The sequence below is a fragment of the Filicampus tigris genome, chromosome 20, assembly GCF_054856515.1.
Source record: "Filicampus tigris isolate MCC_2025a chromosome 20, RoL_Ftig_1.0, whole genome shotgun sequence".
NCBI classification, from domain to species: Eukaryota; Metazoa; Chordata; class Actinopteri; order Syngnathiformes; family Syngnathidae; genus Filicampus; species Filicampus tigris.
The window spans coordinates 9,194,201-9,220,291 of NC_141236.1; the positions used below are offsets into that span (position 1 = coordinate 9,194,201).

The following is a 26,091-nucleotide window of genomic DNA, read 5'->3' on the forward strand; positions in this document are numbered from 1 at the left end:
AAAGCCTTTTCTTAGTTGTGTTTTTTGTCTTGTTGCATCGTGAGTTACGATAGGAAATTCTAAACATTTTAGGGAGGCCTCACATAAAAAACAAAAAAAAACAAAGCTGACACGTTTGCTTCCGTTTTGTTTTTTTTCCCGGTTTGTTCCACCTGCTCCCTCAATTCGCTTTTCCACTTCCAAGTCGACATAAGCCCTACAATTCGGCTTCTCTCTCAATTCCTGAATAGCACGGCTAGAAATAATCACCCTCAAGTAACAGTGCCAACCAACCAACACCCCCACTTCACCATTGCACTTCATGTCGGCGCTACCATGACGACTGCTAACACTCTGCAAAATCCCAAACCCGACGTGAGCCCATCCCTCCCTGCGTGCCAGGATAATGCAGCCTTCACACGTTTTGGTGGTTTGGGAAACCGGCTTCATAAATATGTAGCACTTTTATATAGTAATCACGACTAAAAAGCGAACAAGCCTACTCTTTTTTTTTTTATGATTTATTCAGGCTTACCGGATTGACGGTGACCTAGTTGCACATTTCCAACATGGTCTCCCCCTCCTTGTATCGAGTCTTTCTCTGCGGGCCAAAGCACACTGCACTGGCTTTGAAAGTGGGGGGTCTGTCTGTGGTGTCAGATCCCACTCCGGGGTATTATAGGTGATTTAAAAGACGGGCAGGCTGTTCCTTGAAAAACCTGCATGCCTTCAGTTCAAGTGATTCACTCGTACTGTAAATTTGGAATTTGACCATATTTTGGGAGGAAAGTAAGAAACTGGACACCGGAATAGCGCCTCAAACATGATTGGGGCCTCTAGTCTTCCCATTGTCCCTCCCAGATATATATATATATTTTTTTATAGAGCCGATACTCTGTTGCTTATGCTCTCACTAGATAAATGGTAAATGGGGCTGTCACTTGTATCGCACTTTTCTACCTTTGGTACTCAAAGCGCTTACCTACTGATGACGCAACATCAGGAGCAATTGGGGGTTCAGTTTCTTGCTCAAGGACACTTCGACATGGTGGAAACGACCACCCCACCACTGAGCCATGCCGCCCCCAAAAAAAGTCTCGGAGATGGTGTGACGCACCAGCTTGGCTGCTTCTAACTTCCCTACTTATGTTTGCTGTGTGATGTCAGTGTGTACTAGCATGCTATTTGGCCTATCATGCTAGCTAACATAAAGAAGGCGATTTGTTTGTGTTGAATCATTTACTGATTAGTCATTTATGTAACATGGGTTCATGATTATGTACATGCTAGATGCATGCGGTGGATCCTTTACCTTTATTTCTAACGGGGAAATGTTACAAAAAGAAACATTGAAAGTAGTAGAGCAGTTGCAAATCGACATTTAGAGAAATATAGCGCGCAGCGGCATAGTGGAAAACATGACAAGCTGACTGGGAGGATTCCTGAAGCATCTACAAAGTAACAGCGGCGCAGCGCTTCGACGTCACCCGCAAGACACCCCACACGAAGCGCAGCTGCCAATACACACAACGCATGCGCAGACAGCTTGAAGTCTCCATCACATCCTCCATATCCACACAGTATTTGACTGTTTAGTCACTGTGCCAAAGGTCAGCGCCTGCTGCTCGCGGAGCTTTCTCTCCCCCTCGTCGTACAATTTGTGTGTCCTGCTCTGCCGAGAGCTCCTCTAATCCAAGCAGATCTGTGCAGACCACAAGGCTATGCCCCCCCCCCCCCCCCCCCCCCCCCTCCGATTGACTCAGTTAATCAGCAATCGAGTGTGGGCAGCATGCCCGTAAACATGCACATAAAAGCAAACTGACAATCAAGCGCAAAAGCATATAAAAAGAGATCAAGACGGAACATTCCGGAAACTGTCGTAGAGGCACGCCTCCGAGTGCGTGCCGCACGGTCCAAATGAACACAACAAAGTCGCTCCGCATCTGTCCACAAGTCGGCACATGACGTTTGTTTATTCAGCCTTGACTCGAGCAATGCGATAGGCAGTAAGAGCATGTCATCACAGACCCTTTTCTCACCAGCGTTTACTAAGAAGTCGTGCAAAAAGTCACGTGGTGTCGTTTTCTGTAAAGAGGTGGGAGTCATTGGGGGAAAAAAAAAAAAAAAGGAAAAGCTTTTTTATTTTATTTTTTTTATTTTTTTTTACATGAATTAATGTTGTGTCCAGGCCATAACACCGGGGAACAATTTGAAAAAAAAATATGTTGATAAATTGGCATGCTGATTCCAAAATTGCAGTCAGTCATTGATTACGACTGGACTCATCTAGAGATGCGTGGCAACTCGTTTGTGCAGTTACAATTGAGACAGCGCGGTGAGAGGTGTGTGCAGCTCCCAAATAGGTCGGTACCATTAATATCTGCAAATAGACAGCTAGCATAGTAGGAATTAAGAGGATTAGTGCTGGCTTTCCTCGTTGTAAATTCTATTTTGTTGGATGCATTGTTTTTTAAAGCTTTTTTGATTTGAAAGTGTTCCACCGTAAGTGTTTTATTTACATACATACACATTTCATATATATATATTGATATTATACTTTGTCAATGTAGTAAAAACTTTCTTTTTTTTTTTTCCATTTTCAGTGTGGCCCTAATACTCCTTTAGAGTAGAGCTTATAAATTAGCTCACGCAGGTGCGTAGCTGAAATATTACATCGTGCTTGTTATTAATCAATTGTATCCTCGGGTTACCAATCTGAAACTTTGTCCATGAGGTGCAATAATTAATAACTACCTGCGAGCCATTGTCCAGAGAAAACAATGTGACTGGCTGGCAAGTACGGGACAAAGCCTTCCGGGTGGACAAAGCAATGTACAGTATTCGAGGTTATTCCGGGAAGGCCAGTTTGGCGTAATTAATGACACATGAGTGTTTATTGCGGCAGTTGATGAGTCATGTTAAACGGCCGCGTCGTATGCTTCTGACAGGAGTTTGTCCACATTCTGCTTTATTTAATGGAAGACGGATATTGCGGGGGGGGGGGGCGGATGAACAAATGCCTCTTTGACTTGACCGTACAATCGTTGATGTAAGATAGATGCACTCACCGGGGCTTTGAGTTGAATAATGCATGAGCGAAAAAGAAAGCATTAGGAGTAATATATAATGTAATCAAGTGCTACGTTGAGTTGCTAAGATCTATCCATTTGCAATCGCCCCGCGTGCGTGGGGCTTAATGCAAAGTGAATGAGCCATTTGAGAGCTAATTCAAGGGAGAACACAATGGCGCAATTACATAATACAAAGAAGCCACTCTGCGGGCCTTTCAAACGGCCGCGAGATTGGACTGGACTCCTTTCATGCAACCGAGGGAATATGTTGACCGGGTGATGGAGTCTGCCCACCCCGTCATAGACCCACACCAATCCCAACAATTGTCTCTGTTGATTTGTGTGTGTGTATGTGCCTGCGTGCGTGCGTGCGTGCGTGCGTGCGCCCACTGGTAATCCCGCATGTCTATTTGCATTCGATCAGTGTCACAAAAATGGATTTCAGAGGAACAGGCAAAATACGGGATTTGAAGTGCAGTCGGACCGCCATATGAAAGCAAAATAATATTAAGAGAATAGAGTCAACCAATTATTAAAACTTACTCATAATAATCATGGAATGTATCAAAAATATTACATGAATAAAAAGTAAAAAATATGATGAGTAAAATCTGACTTTAATCCAACATTATTCTAACATTATTTTGCTCTCAAAATTTTAGATTATTATTTTTTTTTTTTCAGCATGTAAAGTTGTAATTTGGAGAATAAAGTTCAACAGAGAATGAATTCAGAATTTTCCAAGAAAAAAAACATGTAAATGACAAAGATAAAGTTGTAATATTGCAAGAAAAAAAAAATCATAATTGAGATCATTAATATTACAAATTTCTTCATGTACAATACGACATACACCTCGTATATTTATGCAATTTGATATTGTATTTTAAATGTCCTCTGTACTTTTTAACAAACACAAGCAATAAATTATTTACACAGCAAAACTATTATCATACATATATGTTTTGGTTTTTTATAGGTTATGTTTACAGTAAAATAAAGACAAATTAGTTCAAAGGCAACTTCACTTAGAGTAAGAAAATATACATACATAAATAAAAAAACAAAGGCCACCGACTAAAAATCTTCCAAAATTGCGATATGAATTTGCTTAATTGTTCAGCCCTAATTTTAATTATTGTATTTTATGTACAGAAATTCAATACAGCGATGGTTGTAGAAATTGAGTTAAATGAATATTAGACGTTCTCATATTATTATTATGGGAACAGCTGTAGGACAAAAAAAAAAAAAACCTTCAACCTGTGTGTCTATTTCAATGCGATCAATGACACTCGATAGTGTCAAGCTCCAACGCGAGCCCCCCTTGGATGACCTCCTGTTTTAATATGTTGACAAAACTCCCAGAAATGCATGCACACACGTATGAGGACAGCCCATGGGAACCGGAGCCCCTCCTCCCCGCGCGCACACACACACAGATCCCTATTTTCAGCCTTGACCCAATAACCCTTCACCCATGGGGCTCACTCTTAATACTGGGGCAATATAACACCGCAAACACCATCCCCGGCTCAAGGGATCACTGCCGGGGGATAAATAAAGTTTTCTGAATCTGAAATTGCTCCAACAGCCATCACAGCTTGTACAGTACTTATGAGGACTTTTGTCTATACAGTGGGCATGCTGCGGATTGGGTGTCATGTAAAAGCCAACTTATTAGTAGTCAGCGAGGCTGATAACTGATATCGGGAGACAATAATGGCATCAAAAATTGTAAACATTAATAAAATACAAACTCTTTGTAGAAATGTCTTTAAGCACGTTTAGAGAACAACTTTTCAGATTTGCAAAATGTCATATAAACCACTAAAATACAATAGTGTAGCAGGTCTAAGTGTTTCTGAAAAATAACATTATTGCAAGTCTCAGTAAGGTTATGAACAGTTTGAACATTCACACTGTATCCAAACAGAGGGAAAAAGTTCAATACAACTGAACTGTACCTGGGGAGTGATTATTTCAAACACCATCACAGCAAGCCTGAGTACCACACTGAGAATTAACGCTTTAGTTATTTAGTTGAACAGAACAAAAAGTAGGTGTATACCATTTTCAAAACACAAACGTAACACTTACTGAGAAAGGCTGATAGGTAAAAGAAAGGCTAATCGGAAAGAAGCAATTGAGATTTTGCCGACTTTCGGTCCACTCATCGGTGTGTGCACTCCGCTTTAGTGCTTTCAGAATTTGTCTTCAAAGAATCTGACGGCATTAAAGATCCGTCTGAGCCGAAAGCCCCCCCCCCCTTTTCCATTTCTGCCAACCGCGAGAAAGGTGTGTCTGTGTGTGTGAGGATGAGAGGAGGGGGGAGGTCAGGGATTTGGGGTCTTCAACTGTAAGACCTCGTCCACATGAGATGCAACAGCCGGCTCATAAAAAAGCAGCCTTTGGCAAGCTCTGGGCAAATGCAGCTTAGCATAATTCAAAAATACCAGACGCCGTGTACTGCGGTGTGCGGTTAAAACCTGCAAAGCAGCTTTCTCCCTCTTTCATCCCTCTGCCCCTATTCTCCCTCCACCATCCAAAAACACTCCAGCAAAAAAACAGCAAATGATGCCAAGCGGACAAATGGTTTATAGCCTCCCAAACGCGACATGTCAAGCCATCAAAGTGCTAATAGAGAGCTCAGGTCCGACAAGCTAATCCTGATAATATCCATCTCGCTATCTCGCGGAAGAAACACTGCACCTAAACAGTAGCAAGACTTTTTTCTTTTTTCAGCTGATGTAGTTATGACCAGATGACTAAACCGAGTTAAACATACACTAAATCACATCGTAAATGTCGGATGATGGTGAGTGTTACGGGATACTTCCAATAAACATATCCGCTTGAATTGCGTTGTCAGGATGAGACATTCTAAAAAACCAACAAGGAGAATAAGGGGCTATGTTTTCATGAGGAGACTTAGGGCAGAGTGCTGCAGCCAAGGGGAGACTGTGGAGTATACTTGTGTAGCTAACTGAAGCACACAAACAGACTAAGCTAATATTAGCATGTTTGTCATTTTGAGCTGTGTATGCACAAATGTTACAAAGATGCAGAAATTGTATTCAAAAGGAGACTAAGGACTACAAAGAAAGCAGACTGGTACAGAAAAGTGACTGTGGAGTTAACTTTCATGTCAAAGGGCAACAAAGTGAGCTAATAATAGCATGAGCTAAATGTGTAACTTCTATCTGTGTATCCTCACGTTACAAAGACCTGAGGGTGGCAAGATTTCTCATTTTAGTTATTGTTTTTTGATTCAATTAGTTTGAATTCCTTTTTACAGAAGGCTTTTTTATTTTGGGAAAATGCTTCTGTTTAGTTTTTTTTTTTAATTAGGTTTAGTATTAGATTTACTTTTTTTTGTATATAAAGTAATTAGTCAAGTGCAAGATTAAAAAAGTCATTAAGTATTGTGTAATAAAGTAAAGTAACCTCCAAACCTAAAACAACTGTTTGTCCTTCCTTCTCCTTTACGGACGTGCAACCATACCACAATAAATACATTTAAAATAAACCCTGAAAGCTCATGTAGGATATAATAGACAAAGAGGATATTAGTTAGTTAGTTAGTTAGTAGTTATTTTGTCAGTTTTCGTTAAGTACAATAACCTTGGTGCATAGTGGATACCAATGATAATTTAACAGAAGTGTGCTGTCCAATAGTGTGACTGAAGGTAATCCAATTGACAAAGCATGAACTGGTTTTGAAAAGGTTTGACACTTCTGAGGAGGCAGCAGATGGCAGCAGATCAATGAAGGGGCTTCGTAGACAACAGGACTAATAAAACCCTCCTACCTGGACGGCCTGCAACAGCCGGACGCATCGCTCCCTCACGTCTTCGAAAGGACAACGCTTGGTGAGCATGAGGAGGTGGGCCAGGACGGCGTTCAGGTCGCTGCTGGCGGGGGACCCGGACGCCGGTGAGGGCGAGGGCGAGGACGCCGGCACGGGCCCGATAGCCTCCACTTTGCTCAGGACCTCTTGGCGAATGTGCTCCATGGCGGCCATCCTGGAGCTGGCGTCCCGGCTGGCCAGTCCGTCCCACCTGCCCAGAGTCTCCTGATCTTGCGCGTCCATCCTCTGATATGGAGACTTGATGTGTGTTGTTGATGTACAATAAGGCTAAGGCAAATATTAGCACATGAGATCACTCAACATACGTATACGGTACAGGAATGATACACAGGTATCAAATAGCAATATTTATGTAAACCAATGAAAACGGCATTATTAGCAAAAATGTAGCGCTGTAGCAAAGTGGAGACTTTGGAGGTTAATTAACTGCATTGACTGGCGCTAAGACATAGCAACAGGCTAAGCTAATGTGAGCATGCTTTTTTTGTCGTTTCAGGTCATGTCTAACAATTTTACTTGAGAGGAGACTAAGGGCAGTTATAAAACAGAGTACTGCAGAGTGTGATAGTACTGTATAATGTATCTTAAGTCACGTCAACGGGGGTAAGCTAATGGTAGTATATATGTGGTTTTTGTCTTTTCTTTAGGTGTGTATCCGAAAATCGTACAATGATGCTGCAATTGTATTCAAGAGGAGGGTGCAGGTAGACTGAAGAATATAATCCTGCAAACGCAGAGAGTTGTGAAACAGCAACAGTCTAAATTAACACTGAAATGTGTTTTTGTTATTTGTAACCGTGTATGCTCAAATGTTACAATGATGCTGCAATTTTATTAAAGAGGAGACTGAAGGAGGCGAGCAAATGAAGCCCTGCTGCCATGTGGAGACTGTGGAGTATAATATTGCAACATCCAGACTTAAGACACAGCAACAGGGTACCATAAACATTAGCATGTGTGTACCTTAGGTCATTTCTAGCTGTGGTTTCTCAAATGCTGCAATTTTAATCTTGACGACGCCGAGGGCAATGAGAAAACAGTGAGCAATTAAGTGGAGACTGTGGAGCACACACCTTCAATGATGTAAGCAAAAATTAGCACGTGTAGGTTGTTTTTTTTTTCTAGCTGTGTCCTAAAATGGTGCAATGACACAACAATTGCATTTGAAAAAGAGACTGAGGCCAGCGAGAAAACGGAGAGCTGCATCTGCCAAGTGGAGAATGTGGCATATAAAACTACAGAGCTTAATATTTGAAATGTAAATAAAGGTGAGGGTACAATGACAGTATGGTTATTCACGTCAAATGACATCTGCATTGCCTCACAAAAGACATCTAGCAGGGGATTCAAACCAACATCATGCCAGACATTGTTTAGCATACTGATACTTGGTCTGCCCACACAAAAGAAGTCTCGTTAAAATGAATAACAACCTCCCAAATCCTAAAATGTGTTCCTACCACTTACCGACTCGCTTGTAAATGACAAGTATGAACGCCAAAACGTCATGAAAAATGTACAAATACCGAAGCTTGCCTGCCGGTCACTGAGCTCCATTCAGTCTTTTCCCTTGCCAGTACAGCGCAAATTAAAGAGCAACACCGCTTGTCAAAGACGTGTTAGCTGTCAAAATTTGACAAATACAGAAGAGTGCCGTGAGTAAATTACTTACTTTAGTCACATTCTTCGGTGCTAGTCTTGCAACGGGACACCTTACCATACAAGTGACCAGCCTCGTTCGCCCCGCAGTAATATCATAAGGAGGCAGCAACTCCAGGGTAAACATTTGATTGATAGCCACGGCCAGCCAATGGTAATAGGTATTCCGTTCACAGGGGCGGTGCAGTAGCGGCTCTGGAAGCTGATTGGTCAGTTATCTGTTACCATGCTGGCGACGGAAGGCTTTCTGGGAGTTGAGTTCTCTTCGAAGCTTCCTGACGCCTTTTATTAATACAAAGCTGAATTGTTATAGACTACAACTCCCACCATGCAACTGGCTATAACGGTCGCCCCTCCACCTCCTTAAGTTGTTTATCACAAATAAGAGGGAAAAAAAACAGAATAGAAAAAGGGGGAGGTATTATACAACCCCTCCACACTTGGGTTGTTTTGTTTAAATGACGTCATTCCTATTTGTGAAACAACGAGTGAGAAAGAGGTTAGAATGTTAGTAGATGACCATTTCGTAGAACCGTAAATGCAATGTAAAGTATGTCCCGGTATAAACCTGTAGACTTGGTGAGAAAGTAACATGAAGGTAACAAAAGAAAATAGGGTAATAAATGTAATGGATATGGCTCCTGCGTGCTACTATATGCTTTTGATAGCTTATTAATTGTTAGTTAGAAATGCTTTAGCCACCCAGCGTATTAAACACCCGACAAAGAATGCATTTGTGTACACGTAAAATAATTCTGTAACACCCGACAAAGAATGCATTTGTGTACAAGTAAAATAATTCTGTAATGTGCAGCACAAAAGATGTGCAATTTGGATCACTATAATTGCAAGAAACCTCATTTCAGTCGTGCAACCCTTTGATTTTTGACCCTCATTGTCATTGAGATCATCATTTATTATTCATATTGAACAACGCGTGTCTATGAGGAAATATTTACGAGACACTGACGTCTTTTAATCGCGTAATCTGCAAGAAAGTGTGCAAGGAGATGTCGTGGAGAGGGCGGAACCAGTGTGCAGGCGGAACATGAATCAAGAGGCCAGGAAAAAAGAGGGAAATTTAAACAGTGGGGACCTTCTGTCAAAGCAGCTGATTTTGCACGAAACGGCTAACACAAATATCGAGAAAAAGTATTAAATACAGGCGCACGCTTTCTGTTCTGAACGAGGATAACTCCTCGTAATGTTGCAGAATGGAGTTGTGTCACGACCAGGTAACGTTTCGAGTGTAGCCGTTTTGCTCCGAGTGTTGCTAAAACTGTTAGCCTAGCGTTACAATGCTTTTGGGCTTTTTAACGAGTGTGTAATAGATTTTTGATGATATAGTTGTTGCTTTCTTCACGAATGAAGCAGTGATTTTTATTATGACAATTGTTAATGCTGCGTGCGGGAAAACTCGGACATTTAAAATCTCCACTTGCTCGACAAAATTTGCGTTCGCTAATACTGGGAAATTTACGTTGGAAAAGTAGATTTGGCTGCCGCTCAGGGGCCATACAGGTGCAAACACGTTAAAGACATTCTATAAACTGCATCAATCTGTATGAATTTGTTATAATAGCAACATTCGTTACAACCTGTTCTGTGTGGTGTTATGCCGGAAAATTAGGAAACTTTGAACTTGGAATGTAGCATAAATTGATTATTTCTTATGCCCCAGCGGCCTCGAATGCAGCACTATAGTTTGTACCATTTAGTTTGTATATAATTGACTAACTAGACTTAAATTGGTAGCCTCCTTATCAATGGTGTGTTCAAAAATTTGGTGATTGGTCTTGAAAACTGCAAAATCATACAATTGGTGTGTGTTTGTGTCCTCGCTTACTGTATGTTCATGTAGTAAAATTGAGGTTCCTACACCCCAGCCTCTGCAGATGCATGACAAGTTGACATTTTCATTGTTTTGCCAATTAGTAGTATGTACTTTGTAAATGAGGTGTGCGTTGTTGTGTGTAGCTTTCAGACTCCCCCTCTAAAAACAGCTACATAGGGAGCTACTACCAACCTCCGGACAAGATGCTGGCAATCCCCCAAAAAGCGGAGCTGCCCCCCAAAGGTGCAGGGCACTTTATGGAGGGTCCTGGGCTCCAACCGACTAAACAGAGCAGCCAGGGTTTGTGAGGTGTTAAGCTTTTCCTTTTGTCAATATCACTAGAATATATATTTATAGGTACAGTATGCTTGCCTCATTTCAGGTGTCGTGGACGCACTGATGACCCTTCAGGAGAAAATTAAACGCCTGGAGCAGGAGAGGCTGCAAGCGGAGACAAGCTACCCGCAGTTCTCACACGATGCGAGGAAGCACGAGCCTGCCGCTACGTCAATTAGCCTGCATGTGACAGAAGGCGATAACAGGAGCGGTAACTACATGCTCAAAGAGAAAACACAAATACTTAAAAAATATCAAATTCAGTGGTGCCTTTAGATACACGCAACCCAACACATGTCATTTGGCAGATTGTTTTGTTTTTTTGCTTTGACTTTCAAGGTAAAAATGGATCTTTGAGCACCGTACGGGCAGTGAACTCATCTCACTTCACAACGTGCAGCAGTTTGGCAGATCGTGCGCAATAGCCTTAATGCTAACACATGATGGGAAACGTCATAGACAACCAACACATGTAGACAGATATTCCAATGCTCACGGGCATATTTTTTTTGTCCTCTGCAAAGAATAATTTATATTACTGACTTGAGTGAGGTCCTGCAATTGTCTCCATGTGCAGTATGTTTGTATTATGCTGCCCCCAGGTGGCTAAGGAGCAGCACAATGTCCAGTGAATTGATGCAAAAATTGAAAGAAAAAAAAAAAAAAAACTTGCTCGCTACACAAACCAAGTGATGCATTAATAGCTGAGTTGTGGCCTCGATTACAGAGCTGGACTCCAAGCTGCAGTCTGCCGAGTCTCGTTGTAAAATGCTTGAGAGGCAGCTAGACTACATGAGGAGTATGGTGGACGGCGCAAGGAAAGACAAGGTCGCACCAACAGACCATCAGGTACAAGTGTGTCGAAGTCACAGACGTAACGGACAAAACTTGCTGAAACGGAATGTTGCGTTGGTTGAGCCCCAACCATTTGTATAAAACCCTTGAAAATGTTTATTTTTAATGTATGATATATTTGGACTAAACCCTATGGCGGCAGCAGAAACAAGAGAAGCAGCCAAGCAACCCAGACAACCAAATGCAGCATGAAAAGCTGCAGAAACTTGAATCGGAGTGTCTCAAATTGAGCAGAACTCAAAACATGTCAGAGGTAAGATTTCTACATCATTTATGTCATTGTCTCAATTGTTTTTTTTGTTTTTTTTTTTTGGTTATTAGTTTTGGCACTGCTGTTGACAGATGAAGCTTGCTGTTCTGGAGCAGAGGCTTCTGAAAGAGGAGCATGAGCGTAAACTTGTGCAGGAGAAAGCAGGCCAGGTGAGTCAAAAATCAGCTGCGAGTACTTTTGCCCTTGCTCATTCCACACAGCAACGTCCTCCATCTTAAGGCAAGTACGGTCCAGATGCATTTGCCACTTAAAATGGAACTATTCACAATACCGTGGAAGCTCTTTAATGTAAAGCTGAAAAATTGCTTCTTGCTTTATCTCAAATCCACTGTGGTACTTTTGGACCCCCGTATATGTTGGGTCGTAAAATGATGACACTACACGTCCACAGCTGCAGCGAGACTTGGACCTCAACCTCCGACTGTCTTCTCCACCTGCTGCCCAGCAGGCTAAGCCAAAGAAGACCCCCCAAATGCCAATCCTGGTATTGTTCAAAAGCCTTAAGTCGGTTTATGAGGATGAAGTGGCGGTAACTGATTATTGCGTTCTATTTCAGAAATCGCCCAGACCGATTGAGACGGCATCACCGAGGCACAAAAAGATTCCCTTTGTGGCAGGAATGGTAAGTCGCAACCTACCAACATAAAACATTCATCCTTACCTTTGGTTGCGAGTCCCCTCTGCTATTTCGATGCGTTCTCCTTCCAGTCGACCAACCCGAGCCACTCGGTGCACGCCAACGTGCAGAGCATCCTGCACATGATGAAGCACCACCAGCCTCAGCTGTGCGAGCGGGTGAGCGCCCTGCACCGCTCGGGCTGCGGCGCCAGGAAGAGCCTGCGCATGGACGACCAGCCGGCGGCCGGGCGAGACGAGGAGCCCGGGGCCGACGCCCAGCCGCTGGGTTCGCTGTCCGACCTCCTGCTGGCCCTGCAGGACGAGCTGGGACAGATGGGCTTGTGAGTACGGTCCAGATGATCGTAATACACTTATTTGTGCACATTGGCTCATGTTTGTATGCGCGTGCGTTTCAGTGAACATCAGGAGCTGATGCGTCAGATCGACGCCGCTCAGCATATGGAGCAGAGGCACGAACTGCAGAGAGAACTGGAAAGTATGGTGGCTAGGATGGACAAAAAGGGAGCCCAGATCACTAAACTGAGGAAACACCAACAGACGGTAGGACATGCGGAAGTACTAAAAAAAAAAATGAGACTAATATATGGATATACCATTATACATTAAAAAAAAAAAAGATTGCTACAAATATGTATTGTTTCCTGCAAGTATTTCTACAAGTGCCTGATTATTATTTTTTGAATCAGCCAATTAATCAATTACCAGAATTTTATTCTGCTAAAGATGAATAAGCAGCTGCATCAAAAAAAAACATTGATTAGCCCATATTTTCTTTTATTTTTTGTAAATTGACAGGAGAAAATGATATAAATCTGTCGCATGATGAACTATTTTCAATTCTTAAAAAAAAATTCTCATCATTCCTTCAGGTCCACAAATTGACCCAGCAGCCGCGCGCCACCAACAAGGCGACCAAGAAGCCGAGCTTCGTGCAGCCATCGTCGACTTCTCCTGCCAGGAGCAAAAATCATCATCACTATTATCATCCGGACAGGCCGAGCAGCATAGGTCAGCAGAGCCTCCACATTCTCAGGGAGACGCAGAAGCTGCGCAACAGCCTCAAACAAGAAGACATCTGCTGGGAAGCTTAGCCAACAACGACTACGTTGAACCGCTCCACACATGTTTTTAAATCCTATTTTCAACTAATGTCATGTTGTAATCATTTATTGTATATTACATAGTGTACATTTTTAATAAAGCATATTTTCGACACTTTTGCCAGTTAATGCAATGATTGGTCACTTGATGGCAGTGTTGAGCCAGTGTCATACAAATGGGGGAGGTGTCAAATTTCAGTGTGTTTCGTAATCGGAATTGACACTGAATGGGGTTAGGTCAAGAGATTAAAACAATTGAGATTGAGTCATGTCAACGTTGTTGCATGAGTCGAAGCAGCTAGCCTCAGGACTATTTGGTTTCTGGTATGCTCGGGTCAAAAGTGCTCATTTCTCTTTGAATTTGAAATATGTATATAAATATAATACTTTTGAAATAAAACTAATCCTTATCTTTAAAAAATTCAAAATGGGAAAGTAAAGCAGATTTTTTTGAGTTTACTTTTATCTCTGCTCTTTCTTTGACCGCCCACCCTTGCTTAGCAGCAGTATGGTGGAAAGACCCTGCAGTTTTGTTTCTCTCTGCTGCTGTATTAGATTATACAGCACAACTGGATGTGCAAACCACATTATGAGGCCTGGCATCGCCAGTCCACGCTCCTGAACCCTAACTTAATGATTTACTGTTCAGCAGTTTTATGCTCTCCTTGATTGGTGATTTTAATGCACAGTGCTCTCGGTAAAACTGAGATTCAGACACCCAGTCTCAGGACTGCTATACACAAGTTCACCAAGATGTGGAATGATTTTAAATAACCCAAAATGTTGAAAACCAACAGTATTATTTATGCAGCATAGTTTTACACCACTCGCTAACTGCAGTTTAAACATCTTTGGAGCTCCTTCAGGATTGCTGTGGACATAACTTGAAAGGCCAAAAATAAGGGTTTCCAGTCCTGTTGGAAGAATAACATAGCTGCATAAACGCACTAAAACACACTTGTCACTGGAGAATGCACTCTGTGGTTTTCTCTTTCTCCCTCTTTTTTGTTTTTGTTTTGTGTAAAGCAGAAAGCTTTGCAATGACCCTGGAAACTGGGGTTCCTTTTGGCAGAACAATGCAAAAAAACAGCATTTGCACCTGTGGGGCAAACAGATCTGTAGTGTTAATGGTCTTTTTGAACGACTTTAAAGAGGAAGTCAACCCAACTTCTTTAAAAAAAAAAAAATGTTCTATGCAGGCCCAGTTTTTATTACTTAAGTGACTTAAAGTGAGGTACGAGTCACACTAATGGTATACTGTCTCCCTCTAGTGGTACACGAAATTACTGAATTAAAATGTTCAAACTCCATGTTACAGTGGGTTTGTTTTAATCCATTACTGAATTCAGTTTTCAAACTGCATTCCCAGGCAAACAGACGATTGTTTGAACAAACTTTATTGGGTCAACAGGCTGCAAATTAAAGCCATACTCGAAAAAACAATGCAAACACATGGAAAGAGAAATAAAAAGGGCACACTATTTTTTTTGTACATAGCTATTGAAATCGTACCAAGAAGATTGATGTCTCGAGAAGGCAACACAAATGGATGGCACGCCAGTGTGCGAGCGCGTGTGCACGTAGCAATCAGCCCATTGGGCCATGCAGGGAATGCTGTAGCTTTTTTTTGTTTGTTTTTCTACACATTGCAAATAAACACTTACGGGAGTGAAAAACTTAAAACTTACTGGCCAGCTTTGAAAAGTCATCCCATGACTTGTAAAAGCCTCGTTTCCACAAGGGGGTACAGTTCAGTATATATATTTTTTTTTAGTCTGGAGGTGGAGCTAAATGTGTTGCTGTCTGATGATTGGTCCGCAACCTTTCATGTTCCAATTAAATCGAATGGGAAGAAAACAAACAAAAAAGAGCAGATTGGTGATTCAAAGCAGTGTTTCGCATCAATTTTCTGCAATGAATTTCCGAACCACTACTATGCTATGATGTCACACTGGAAACAAAAGCCTCATCTGAATCAAACGACGTCAAAATGATCTAAACTGTACCGCCTCTTGGTGGAAAACAAGGTTGTAAAATTGGGACATATTGAGATAGCGGCTGCCGTTTGCAAATGAGATCATTCAATAAGCAGGTTTATGGAAAATGTTGACATTTTAAGGCTTGACGTGGCAGAGCAAACCACAGGACTGGGGGGGCATCGAAAACAGGTCTGAAATTGCTGCTAACCATTTATATTAACAAGTACGGAGCTTTGTGTTTTTTGTTTTTTTTTTGCTCTTCCAAACTTAACTGAATAAGGCACTTTTCCTGAAGCTGTGCAGGGGCGTGAGTAAGAAGCAGGCGACAATGAATGCGCGTTGTGAGCATGTGGCGCTCGTCTTTTAGGAATTTAGGCCTGGTGACGCAGCAGCGTTTGTGAACACTTAACACTCAAGTATTTCTGAAAAATGGGGGCAAAAATCGCAATGCGGCTAAGGCAAAAACTCGCTGTGCGTCTTTGGGCTGTAGCCTAATTCCACCTGGCGATAGTACGATGAAGGCGAGTTTATATTCGATACTGCGTGGCCTAATAACACACAACAAGCGCTCGGTTTGGTTTGGGAACCGTACAAACAAAGCTCGTCAGCGCAACGCTGAAGTTCCATGCCAAAACGAAGGAATTGGCGTAGATGGCTCACGGTTTCAAGGCATTCTCTTCACGATTTATCAAGTGGTTTTTCAGTATGGGAAAAACTCCAAAGGAGCAAATACACTTGAGGACAAAATCATTCACTGCCTGGCCAAAGAGAGGTGGTGCACCCTGGACTAGTCTGCCAAACGCAAGGAGGCCAAAGTACATGTTTAGCTGGAAATGAGTGGCAAAAGAACAATCAAAAATAGTTCCCATTTTTAAATTACTCCTATCCATGACAATCCTATTTGGAACTAATTTCATAAGCATCCTTCTTGTGTTATTTCCACCCAAAACAAATATCCACATGAACGAAAACTCCACTCCACCAGGGTATGACTCATTTTGGCCTTCATTGTTACATCAAGAGGAAAGAAGCATCCAGCATGCAAAAAAAAAAAAAAAAAAGCAACTAAATAACACCGTAACATTCAGTGACGAGCTCTGTAAAGTACAGAAAAAAGCAGATCGACGTTCCTTCATTAAGACTTCCCTGAACTTCACGAAAAGCTGATAAGAGATGGACAAAACCACTAAATGACAGCCAACAAAAAAAAAAAATAGCAGCACACAGCCAACAAGACTCCTCATTTAGCAACATTTTCTTAACCAGAACAATCCAAACCCTCCAATACAACTAAAGCTACACTCACTGATTGCCGGGAGTGTCAGGTCATCAACTACTTTGAGCGGGGGCGGGAAGGCGTTAAATATGACGACTAATAAGCCTCGGCTTCTATTGTCTTTCCAAGGCTAAAACTAAGGCTCTTCAGTCCAGCTGCGTTACACGTCACTGCACTCAAGCAGGTCGAAATACAATCATCCTTCCCTCAAGTTTCCTCGCCAAACCACACCGGACATTTAAAGGCACTTGACACCTACTACAATACGGTCCGCATCAAGGAAAAGTGCACGCCGCTCGCTTCCAACTCCTCATTAAACTAATTCTCTACATTCCTAAAAATACTGTACAATCTTTGAATTTTGAAGACCACCACTGCTAACCGCACAACAGCTGGTGACATCTAAGGTGATGACGGACAGGAGATGGACGATGTTTTATTGCATGCAACTGCCCTTTAGGGCAGCTGTAATCATTACAACTCGTTTCGGGTGATCTTTGCCCAGCAAGGCAAAACAACACAATTCGAGCCGCCCGCCGGACAAATGGCTTGTTAAGCGCGGGTATAATCCTAACCTCTCATGTATAAACGATGACCAACATATACAAGATAAAACGGCATTCGAGAGAGGGGCACAGAAACGATCGAAACAGGCTAAAAGCTAAACTGAACCTCTGCAGTTGTCACATTAAACAACTCCAACAGTGTTTCCTTTTCGGCAACGGCCCAACGCCTTTATATGAAGAGGCTTAGAATAACATCAAATTTGCAGGAGTAACTGATTTAAAAGGCTGAGGATGAGGCGCCGGGAAACACTGTTTGAGTTATGGAGGGAGACGGACGGGAGTGTTTTGGTTGATGGGGATTATTCTGAGAGGTGTGGACCTGAGCGCGCGTGGTGCCGCCTCAAAGGGTGTGGTAGTTGCGATCCTTGGACTTGCAGAACTTGTACAGGAAGAAGATGACCGCCTGCAGTCCCAGCACCAGCACAATACCGCCGATGAAGCTGGCGGCGTCGAAGGTGGAGTTCCTGTGAGGGGCCGGAGAGGACGTCACCGGGGCGCTTGTTGTGGACCCGCCTGCAGCAGGAAGCAAATTCCAAAAAAGGGCCTTGTTAGAGTGTCATAGGAAGAATATAATAAAAGTAGCGGCGGGAGGAAATTTGCACACGGCTCATATAGTAGGGGCCAACCAATTGGCTTGCCAAAAATAGTCTTCTTTGGGGGGGGGAGGGACACATTTATATAAAAAAAAAAAATATCCAACGTAAGATAACATTCAAACATCACTCACAATAATGCCCACAATATCCCAAAGTCCTAAGGACTTGATCTTGAAAAAATTAATTCTATAAATATGCCATATTTTTCCTGAGCAAAAAAAATTCTTAAAATTACAATTGCTATTTCTTTTCTTAAATGACTATTTCCATTGAAAATGTTATTCTTCTTTTTAAAGACTAATTCCCCACAAAAAACGGTCAATTTTCAAATCGATAAAATGTGATTATCCAGAAATATGAATCAATTAAAAAGGACAAGTTTATATTTTAAAATACCACTATTCTCCTGTGACTATTCTCCGTATTATTTTTATTCCCTCCCCCTTTTAAATGCGACCCTAAAGCTAAATACTCGCCCGTAAATTAAAACACTTATGAATTAACGGTATTGATGCACCAATTAACTATTCTGTGACTGACAAAAAGAGTGAAAAGTCCCATCAAGAATGAATCTGATCATTATTTTAACAAAGCAAATGAAGACAACTTCAGTTAATCATGTAAAGCATTGAGCTGAAGATTGCTAACAGAGGCCGACTGATTGATGCATGCGTAATGTTCCTAATGCAAGTTCCCCTTTATTATTACGATGCATCGTTACATAGCTGCTGTAATGCGATCGTATCCCTTTCAAAATATTGCAAAAAATATAACATTATTGAAGTGACTCTGTGATTGCCACTTACTTGAATTTGTGGATGTGGTTGAGGGCGCAACGGTGGTGGGACCAGGTGTTGGCGCGGCAGTGGTGGCGTTGGTTGAATTGGCTGCTGTTGTGTCACAGCCACATAAGCGTTGCAACATTTCATAGTTTAGAAGCACTAAGCATCAATAACCAGCAAAGTGTGGCACAAGTTCATTTGGCAAGATCACGTTTGTTTCACTTCCCCCCCAGTGAATCTTACATGAAATAAAAAAAAACATCCCGGCTATATTTTTGGGCAACTTTCAAGGCATTTTTTTCACCTAAAGATAAATCAACTGAACTCCAAATTGTATCGTGTTTAATCTAGTCATCCTGATTATGAATACCTCAAAAGGCCCTGAAAAAAAACAGGAAGTTGTGCACCTGTCGTTCTGTACGATTTAATGTTAGATCGTGAACTAGCTGCGGTCAAAAATATCTCGAAGCTCGCTAGGGTGCGCGAGGCAGGCAGCTGTAGGAGGAGGAGGGGGGGGGGGGGGTAGCGAGGGTTACCTGTGGTGGGCTCAGGGCTGCTGCTGTTAGAGGCAGTGGTAACAGGGGTGGTGGGAGTTGCAGTGGGAGGGGCAACAGTTGTGGGATTCTGGGTGCTCGCGCTCGGACCAGCTGGACAGGGAACCATCACCGGGACAAGATTTTGCAAAACGGAGAAAGCCAGAAACCCCACGGAAAGCACACATTGAAAGACACTCTCACATTGATCAGTCCAAGTTAAACAAAAACAACAACGACGACACACTGTTAGAGGCAGGGAAGGCGGAAAGCCCAAAGAGCTGACACATTCAAAAGCAAAACAGTCCTCATGTGACTTTATAGTCCAGTTAACAATGTAGATTGGGAAATATTTGTTGCACAATTAAACGCGAGAAGGCTGGAAAATGTGATTTCAGCATTCAGATCCGGGTCAGGCTTGATAGTCACGATCATTTGACCCAAACACACACCGGTCGCCAAGCAAATGCTTAGGCTGCGTACTTTATTCCCTCCCTCCAACAAAACATGTCATACAATCACCCAGGTACCCACGGTTAGGTCATGTGACGCACAAGGTTCCTGCAATGTAATGTTGCGAGACCTACCGGAGCAGCTGGCGTTGCTACAGTTAGCGGTTTTATCCAGGAGAGTCACATTGTAGCAACCGACACCAGTGGGGGCTGAAATACAGAAGACACATTTAGGGATTTCATTTCTATTTATTTGAACGGCCAATAAGAACAGCCGAAAGCAACCGAGACAAAATAGAGCAAGTAACGACACGTAAACGTGATGTTGATTCAGTCCCAAGTACAATTTGATCTTAGATAAGGAAAGTTGAGCTACAGCCACCAAGAGGAGTTCAAAACATTGAATATTTGTTTTTTTTTTTGTTGTTGTCAATTTAATGTTTCACAATTTGATTAGCAAGACAGCTGCGCACTGTTACAGCAAATGCGCCATGACATCATTGTTCCTTAGCGCCCTACCCCGCAATGGGTGCTATGAAAACCAAGTGTTCACACACCAGAAATGGAGTCTGCGCAGGCAAAACCAAAAATCTGAAAACGGGCGCTTTTATATCATTTGAACAGTTTATGAAATGGGACACACCTGGTCAACAAAACACACCTGTCAGTCACATGCCTTTTGCGTCAAACGGTGCCTTCAAACAAAAGTTGTGTATAAAGATCCAGAAAGAAATAGCTGAAGATTTTCATGAAGCAAAATTTAGAGTACATCATGAAAAACAACATAATTGGCCTCAGTTATTCGATATATTTTGTCAAGGGTTGTGCAATCCAATCCAATTACTAATCAACCACCTCCGATGGGACTTTGCCCTCCATGAATGTTTCCTGCCCCTAAAAACAGGAAGTCCAGGCTGCAGTGTAGAACTGGTGGGGGAGGGGGTGCTCCCAACACAACATTAATCTGCGTTTCCAACAGGTCAATTCAATTCTCCAAACCTCAGATCTAGATAGACAAATATGTGTGTTAACCCATATAGATTATCATTATTTCTCAGTGAGTCAGGACTGACAGCATCTTGTGACTGCGGATTCTGTTAAGAAAAAACGCCATTTAGCAGTAATTTAGACTATTTCTGTTTGCTGTCATTTTTGACAGCAAAGCACCTAATTGACCCCAACCTTAACTAATTCTTCGAGATTGTTTTCTCAAGGCTGTAAAAAAAAAAATAAAATAAAATAAAATCCAGCTCCATCCAATGAACGTGAATCATGAATGATGCTATTGTTTTTGGTTTTAGAATGTTCAGTTACAGGATCATTAAATTAATATAACAAGCAAACCATCCTCTGTCACAAATCAATTCTGGTTTTGAAAAATAAAGGGCGGAACTGATCTCACAAAACTAGCCACAGTTATATCACGAGACAAGAAGAAGATTTATGTACAATTGAGTCAAATGCAAGCCCCCTTTTTTAAAAAAAAAAAAATGCCCAAGGTGGAACTCTTGGAAATTAGGCACATATTTTCAGAAATTTGGAGTTTAAAATAAATAAATAAAAATAATCAATCAATCATGGTTTTGAAAAATAAGAGCATCATGACCCGTTTCCGAGCAGAACCAATCTTCCCAGCCATATCTCGCACAGATAGGCACCGTTCAGTCATGAGTGAGTAACACGGGGTCTTAGCTTGTTCAGACTATCCCACACTATGGGGCAAAAGTCAGTCCAGTTCTGAAAAATAAGGCCGACATGTCCATTCCCAGAGAGAAAACGATTTGTCGAACCACACCTTGCGAAGCTCGGCAAAGGAACAACATGCAGCTCAATTAGCACGCGTTTGCCAGATCCGGTTTATGATTCATCGTACCGACATACAATATGAACATAAAAACAACTTGTTCTACACACAAAGATGCTTTTTTGACCAGATGCTGCCTCATTGTCTATAGTGGGTTACTTATGCAATTACCTTCTACAGAATTTTGTCACATGTTGGCTGAAGTATTTTTGACACCCTTTGGGGACTTTGCACAGTCATAAGTAAAATTGCAGGGTGGAGTTTGGCAGGGCTGCTATCTAACAGTGAACTGTGAAAGGTAGGGCCAGCTCATGGACATTTGCAAGCGGGGCGACAGTGTATGCAAATTACAAATGAGGTCTCAGAAAAAAAATTAATAAATATCTGCACAATTATAGCGCTGGAGTTTTGACATTGACTTAGGCGAGGCTGCTATTGCTGCGTGCTTCATCTGGACTTTAAAAACAACCATCTCGACTGGCTCAGGTTTGGGCAGTTTTTGCTGAGTTCAAAACAAATAAGTCATCCATTCTTGACCCAGAAAAAACTTTGGCTTGAGACCAACATGGTGTGTGTTAGTCAGCACTGTTATGTCTGTCTACAGTATATCCTGTGTCAGATCCTTTGCTCTGGATTGCCAAAGCCTCAAGTGTCTAGGCAAAAACACTAATTGCAGGATGAGTATTCACTCTGCGTTAACACAGATACCCTTTTGATACATAAAATTTAATTTGACACAATGTTAAAAACTTATGGCCAAAGACCTTTGTTTCTGACACAGATGTTTCGCTAATGTGTCACACTGCCACAGTGTAATGCCAACTAATGCTGAGGAGGATTTACTCGGTCAGATTTTTTTTTTTTTTTTTGCTTAACCCATTGAGGCTGGGAGCGCAATTCTCTGTCGCTTAACCAATGAAATGCATCCGAATATACACATGACGGCGTCGTGAGCCCGCGGAGGATATTCCGGAATTCTTTTGAGTCATAATGGCAGACTTAAGCATTAGAAGAAAAATTCAACCATTTACGGATGACAGCATCGCCAGGTGGTCAGACCAGTTTCAGAATCAAACCTTCATATGGGGTTGACTCGTCAAACCGGTCGGCGACTAAGAGATCCCCGCCCGCGTTCGAGTCAAGTGATTGTGGAGCAATTTGACCTGAAGTTAGTCAGGATGAGCCACTCATGTGAACGTGCTTTACTGTAGCTAATGATTTTTCGGTTTCCTTATAAAGTGGTCCGCGGTGTGAAGATAAGGCAGGTTTCCTGCCACACATCACCCCGCTTCCTCTCCTACATATGTTCCATCAGACTTACTAGCATAAGGCGCAATCTCACATTCGACCTCAACTCGTTTCTGCATATGTACCGAGTCGCATGAGCGGTCAAGTTATGAGTCTGTGTTGGTTAAAAAAAATAAAATAAATAAAAAAAAGTTACCTTAGTTATTGCCAAAAAGTCTGTAAACTCTTTTACTGATAATCAGCTCTGTTCTTCTGACCTAATACAACACAGGCTATTTCTTGTGTTTGGTGGCTATTGCAAAATCAAAACCAACTTAGCCCACTTAAGCAGATTTGCATGGGTCAAAAAAAAAAAAAAATTGAGAAACCCCAGAGTGGATGAGTGTAGCATATTCCTACATATACAAATTCTGCTTACGTCGCCACTGTAGCAACGGAACTGTCTTAAACAGGATGCGCCGTAAAGCATTTCAAAGGAAACGGGTAATAGCATCAACTGCTTAAAGCGGAAGTCAAGCCAAATATATTTTTTCCCAAAATGTTTTATGCAGGCCCACAAGTTGAAATACAGCATTCGAAATTAATATTGCGTTTGTGGAATACAAGTTAAGCAGCAAAATGCACCCACTTTTAGCTATCTCAGTGGCGGCCATTTTGTCACTTCTGTCAACAGTGAATGACATCAAACTTGCTCAGGGCTCAAGTCATGACCAATCACAGCTCACCTGTTTTCTGAAGCTGAGTCATGATTAGTCGTTATCTAAGCCCTGAGTAACTGTGATGTCATTTTCAGTCGACAGAAGTGACAAAAGGGTGGATTTTTCATAACCCACAAACACAATATTAATCAGAATGCCATGTTCAGACTAATGGGCCTGAATAGAACATATTCTGGAAAATATGTTTGTGTTGACTTCCTTGTAATGTGTGTAAGATACGATAACGAAATCGGCCTGTCACAGTCAGGCTGCTGCTGCTGTTGTTGTTTTTGTTCCAGCGAAGCTTGACCGTGCAACATGATGTCAGCGGCGCTTCCTTACATTCCCTCCATTCCCAGAAATCAGGAGTCCAAGCGGACAATTGGGGCCTCACAAAGACTGACCTGTGGCCCTCTCGCCACGCATACCTGACACACATTCGCACATTTAGGGAGGGACGGATACTCACATGATGTGCAGTTCAGCCACTGGCAGTCATTTGCGGGATCACAAGCATCACACTGTAAGTTCAGGCATCCATCTGCAAAAATAGCAATTATATTTTGCGATTTACTTTTATTTTTTATGGGTATATAAATTTGGGTTGTCTTTTATTATTACGTGTTTAATTATTGCTTCTCATTTCTGCTCACTTTGTTGAGCGTTTTCAAAATAGTACTGACGATCAATACATACAATCCCAATTTCCATACGTAGGAAAGTATGTGAAGAAACTGGCTAAGGTAGGGCAGGGCTTAAAAAAAAAAAAACTCACTTTTTCATTGGCAGTTGTAAGAAATGCCTTGGGATTCCCTGCCAAAGATGTCGCAGGAAAACCCCTATCACCTGCTTTTGAATTTGGATTTTTTTTGGGGGGGAGGGGGGGACATTTTTTCTTAAGATATTAATTTCAAGGCTCAAGTACCACTATATACAATGTGATGCTATTTAAAAATACAAGAGGACGTATTGCTTGGAATGGCTCCAAATATTAAATGATGCCTCACATTGCTCAATAAACATCTTGAGATATGGAAATCACAAGTTTATTTAAAAATGGCATTGATAAACAGGGTCAACATGGGTCAGCAAAGTTAATGGCATTTTCTAGAATGTATATGGCAAAAATTAATTGAATTGTTTATAGTGTATATGACATTTACAACAAACAAAAAAAAAGATTGAAAGCTATATGGAAGATTTCTGGCTCACCTTACATACGTACATGCAAATACACATTTGTTCGATTGTGGCAACTTGCATCATATTTTTTCATGAATTCAAACAAAAACTAAATGCATTTTATTGGTGTAAATGGTGTAATTAGGTGCCATTTAGTTCGCTTTCGAAATGGCAACGCTAGGCTAGGTTTCGCACCGGCCAGCGTGGAAATAAAACTGGCTCGTCGCCAATTGGATCATTTGTAATGGGTAACACCCGGTGCGGTATGACTGACATCGGCTTGTATATCGCTTAACATATTAACCGCCTTGCCTTTTGCGTTGAATCAACATTTTCTCATTCGTGCACATGTGCTTGAAGCGCTCGCGGGGATGCGTCGAGTCGCTCGAGGCTAGTCGGCTAGCCGTTAGCATTGGCACGAGCGAGCTTCTACTGGTGAATTTACCTGAGTCTGACGCGACGCACGCGCCAATGAAAGCCACGGCTGCCGCGGCGACCAAATACACCTTCGCGTTCATGGCTGCGGTCGACGAATTGAAGCGGGCGGGTGGATACTTGTCGAGAATGAGACGGCGGTGATTTTCTCGGGCTCGTCGTCTTGGGTTTGGTGCTCGAGGCTGCTGAGGCTGAGGCTTCGCTCAAGTAGACACTTCCTACTTGACAGGTCATGTGACACCTTTCTACTTTGGAGGCGGGGGCGGTGATGGGGGGAGGGCGAATATTGCAACGTCAACTACTGCAGATGTGCTCAATAGTGTTTCACAACATTTATTGAGTTGAGGCACATACTGTATAGTTAACAGGAGGAAAAAAAAATGTCATTGCATCCCACCAAACAAAAATGTCACAAAAAGTACGACTGAGTTCATCTTATTTACTTGTTTATGCCGGGCCTGCTTAATTGAACGCAAAGCTGAAGGAATTAGACATGACTGACAACGAATGACAACAGGTGGTATCAATGCACCTTCTACCATCTAATGGAAGTCACTATACGTCACTGGCAAAGATGGATGGACTAAGGTATATTTGTAATTCAGAAATATTCATTTTCTGACGAACTAAAGGGAGAGTTTGCAGCAAGACCACCGCATCCGAGGAAGAACAACGCATCAGAGACAGAAGGCGTGACCGACAAGGCAAAGTCGTTAAAAAGAACGTTTTTATTTTTGTTTGTTTGTTTTTTGGGGGTGCATCACCTTGCCTGGGACGAGTAGGACAAGCTATAGTCAAACAACAAACCTATTTGCCTAAAAATGCCAAAAATCTATTTGGAAAAAGGCAAAGAACTGACAAAGGCTAACACAATTCAACGGTGGCGTTGGAAACTTGATTGGAGTTTTTTTTTTTTTTTTTTTAC

General features: G+C 42.0%; 3 protein-coding genes across 7 annotated transcripts in view; 1 reads left to right on the forward strand and 2 right to left on the reverse strand.

Moving 5' to 3' along the window:
- sesn1 (sestrin 1) overlaps positions 1-13,126 on the reverse strand; it is a 50,979-nt gene extending 37,853 nt beyond the window's left edge. Inside the window, exons 1-3 of one of the 2 annotated variants that reach the window (XM_086017933.1) lie at positions 12,538-13,126; positions 10,787-10,930; positions 6,862-7,188 (exon numbers count right to left, since the gene is read on the reverse strand). In XM_086017933.1, the coding sequence (XP_085874059.1) occupies positions 6,862-7,143 (282 nt within the window). In that variant the 5' untranslated portion in view covers positions 7,144-7,188; positions 10,787-10,930; positions 12,538-13,126. Of the gene's footprint in view, positions 1-6,861; positions 7,189-8,593; positions 10,742-10,786; positions 10,931-12,537 lie in introns of those variants that run through there. The other variant, XM_086017931.1, reaches the window with a different exon arrangement.
- Positions 9,576-13,741, forward strand: cep57l1 (centrosomal protein 57, like 1). Of its 2 annotated transcripts, none has more exons than XM_086017937.1 (11): positions 9,576-9,815; positions 10,558-10,714; positions 10,797-10,961; positions 11,478-11,599; positions 11,748-11,858; positions 11,948-12,025; positions 12,268-12,360; positions 12,433-12,498; positions 12,585-12,835; positions 12,911-13,055; positions 13,385-13,741. In XM_086017937.1, exons 1-11 carry the CDS (start codon positions 9,795-9,797, stop codon positions 13,604-13,606), a joined length of 1,431 nt encoding a protein of 476 aa, XP_085874063.1. In that variant the 5' UTR covers positions 9,576-9,794; the 3' UTR covers positions 13,607-13,741. The 2 variants fall into 2 exon arrangements, with proteins under 2 accessions (XP_085874063.1, XP_085874064.1); XM_086017938.1 differs by having other exon boundaries at positions 11,751-11,858.
- cd164 (CD164 molecule, sialomucin) lies at positions 13,273-25,420 on the reverse strand. Of its 3 annotated transcripts, XM_086017942.1 has the most exons (7): positions 25,177-25,273; positions 24,019-24,090; positions 19,935-20,009; positions 19,351-19,461; positions 18,839-18,922; positions 17,756-17,949; positions 13,273-13,466 (listed from the first exon to the last, which is right to left on the reverse strand). In XM_086017942.1, the coding sequence occupies exons 1-6, from the start codon at positions 25,247-25,249 to the stop codon at positions 17,777-17,779; spliced, it is 588 nt and encodes a 195-aa protein (XP_085874068.1). In that variant the 5' UTR covers positions 25,250-25,273; the 3' UTR covers positions 13,273-13,466; positions 17,756-17,776. The 3 variants fall into 3 exon arrangements, with proteins under 3 accessions (XP_085874068.1, XP_085874069.1, XP_085874071.1); XM_086017943.1 differs by lacking the exon at positions 13,273-13,466 and having other exon boundaries at positions 14,997-17,949; positions 25,177-25,416; XM_086017945.1 differs by lacking the exons at positions 13,273-13,466; positions 19,351-19,461 and having other exon boundaries at positions 14,997-17,949; positions 25,177-25,420.
- Positions 25,421-26,091: the final 671 nt, after the last annotated feature.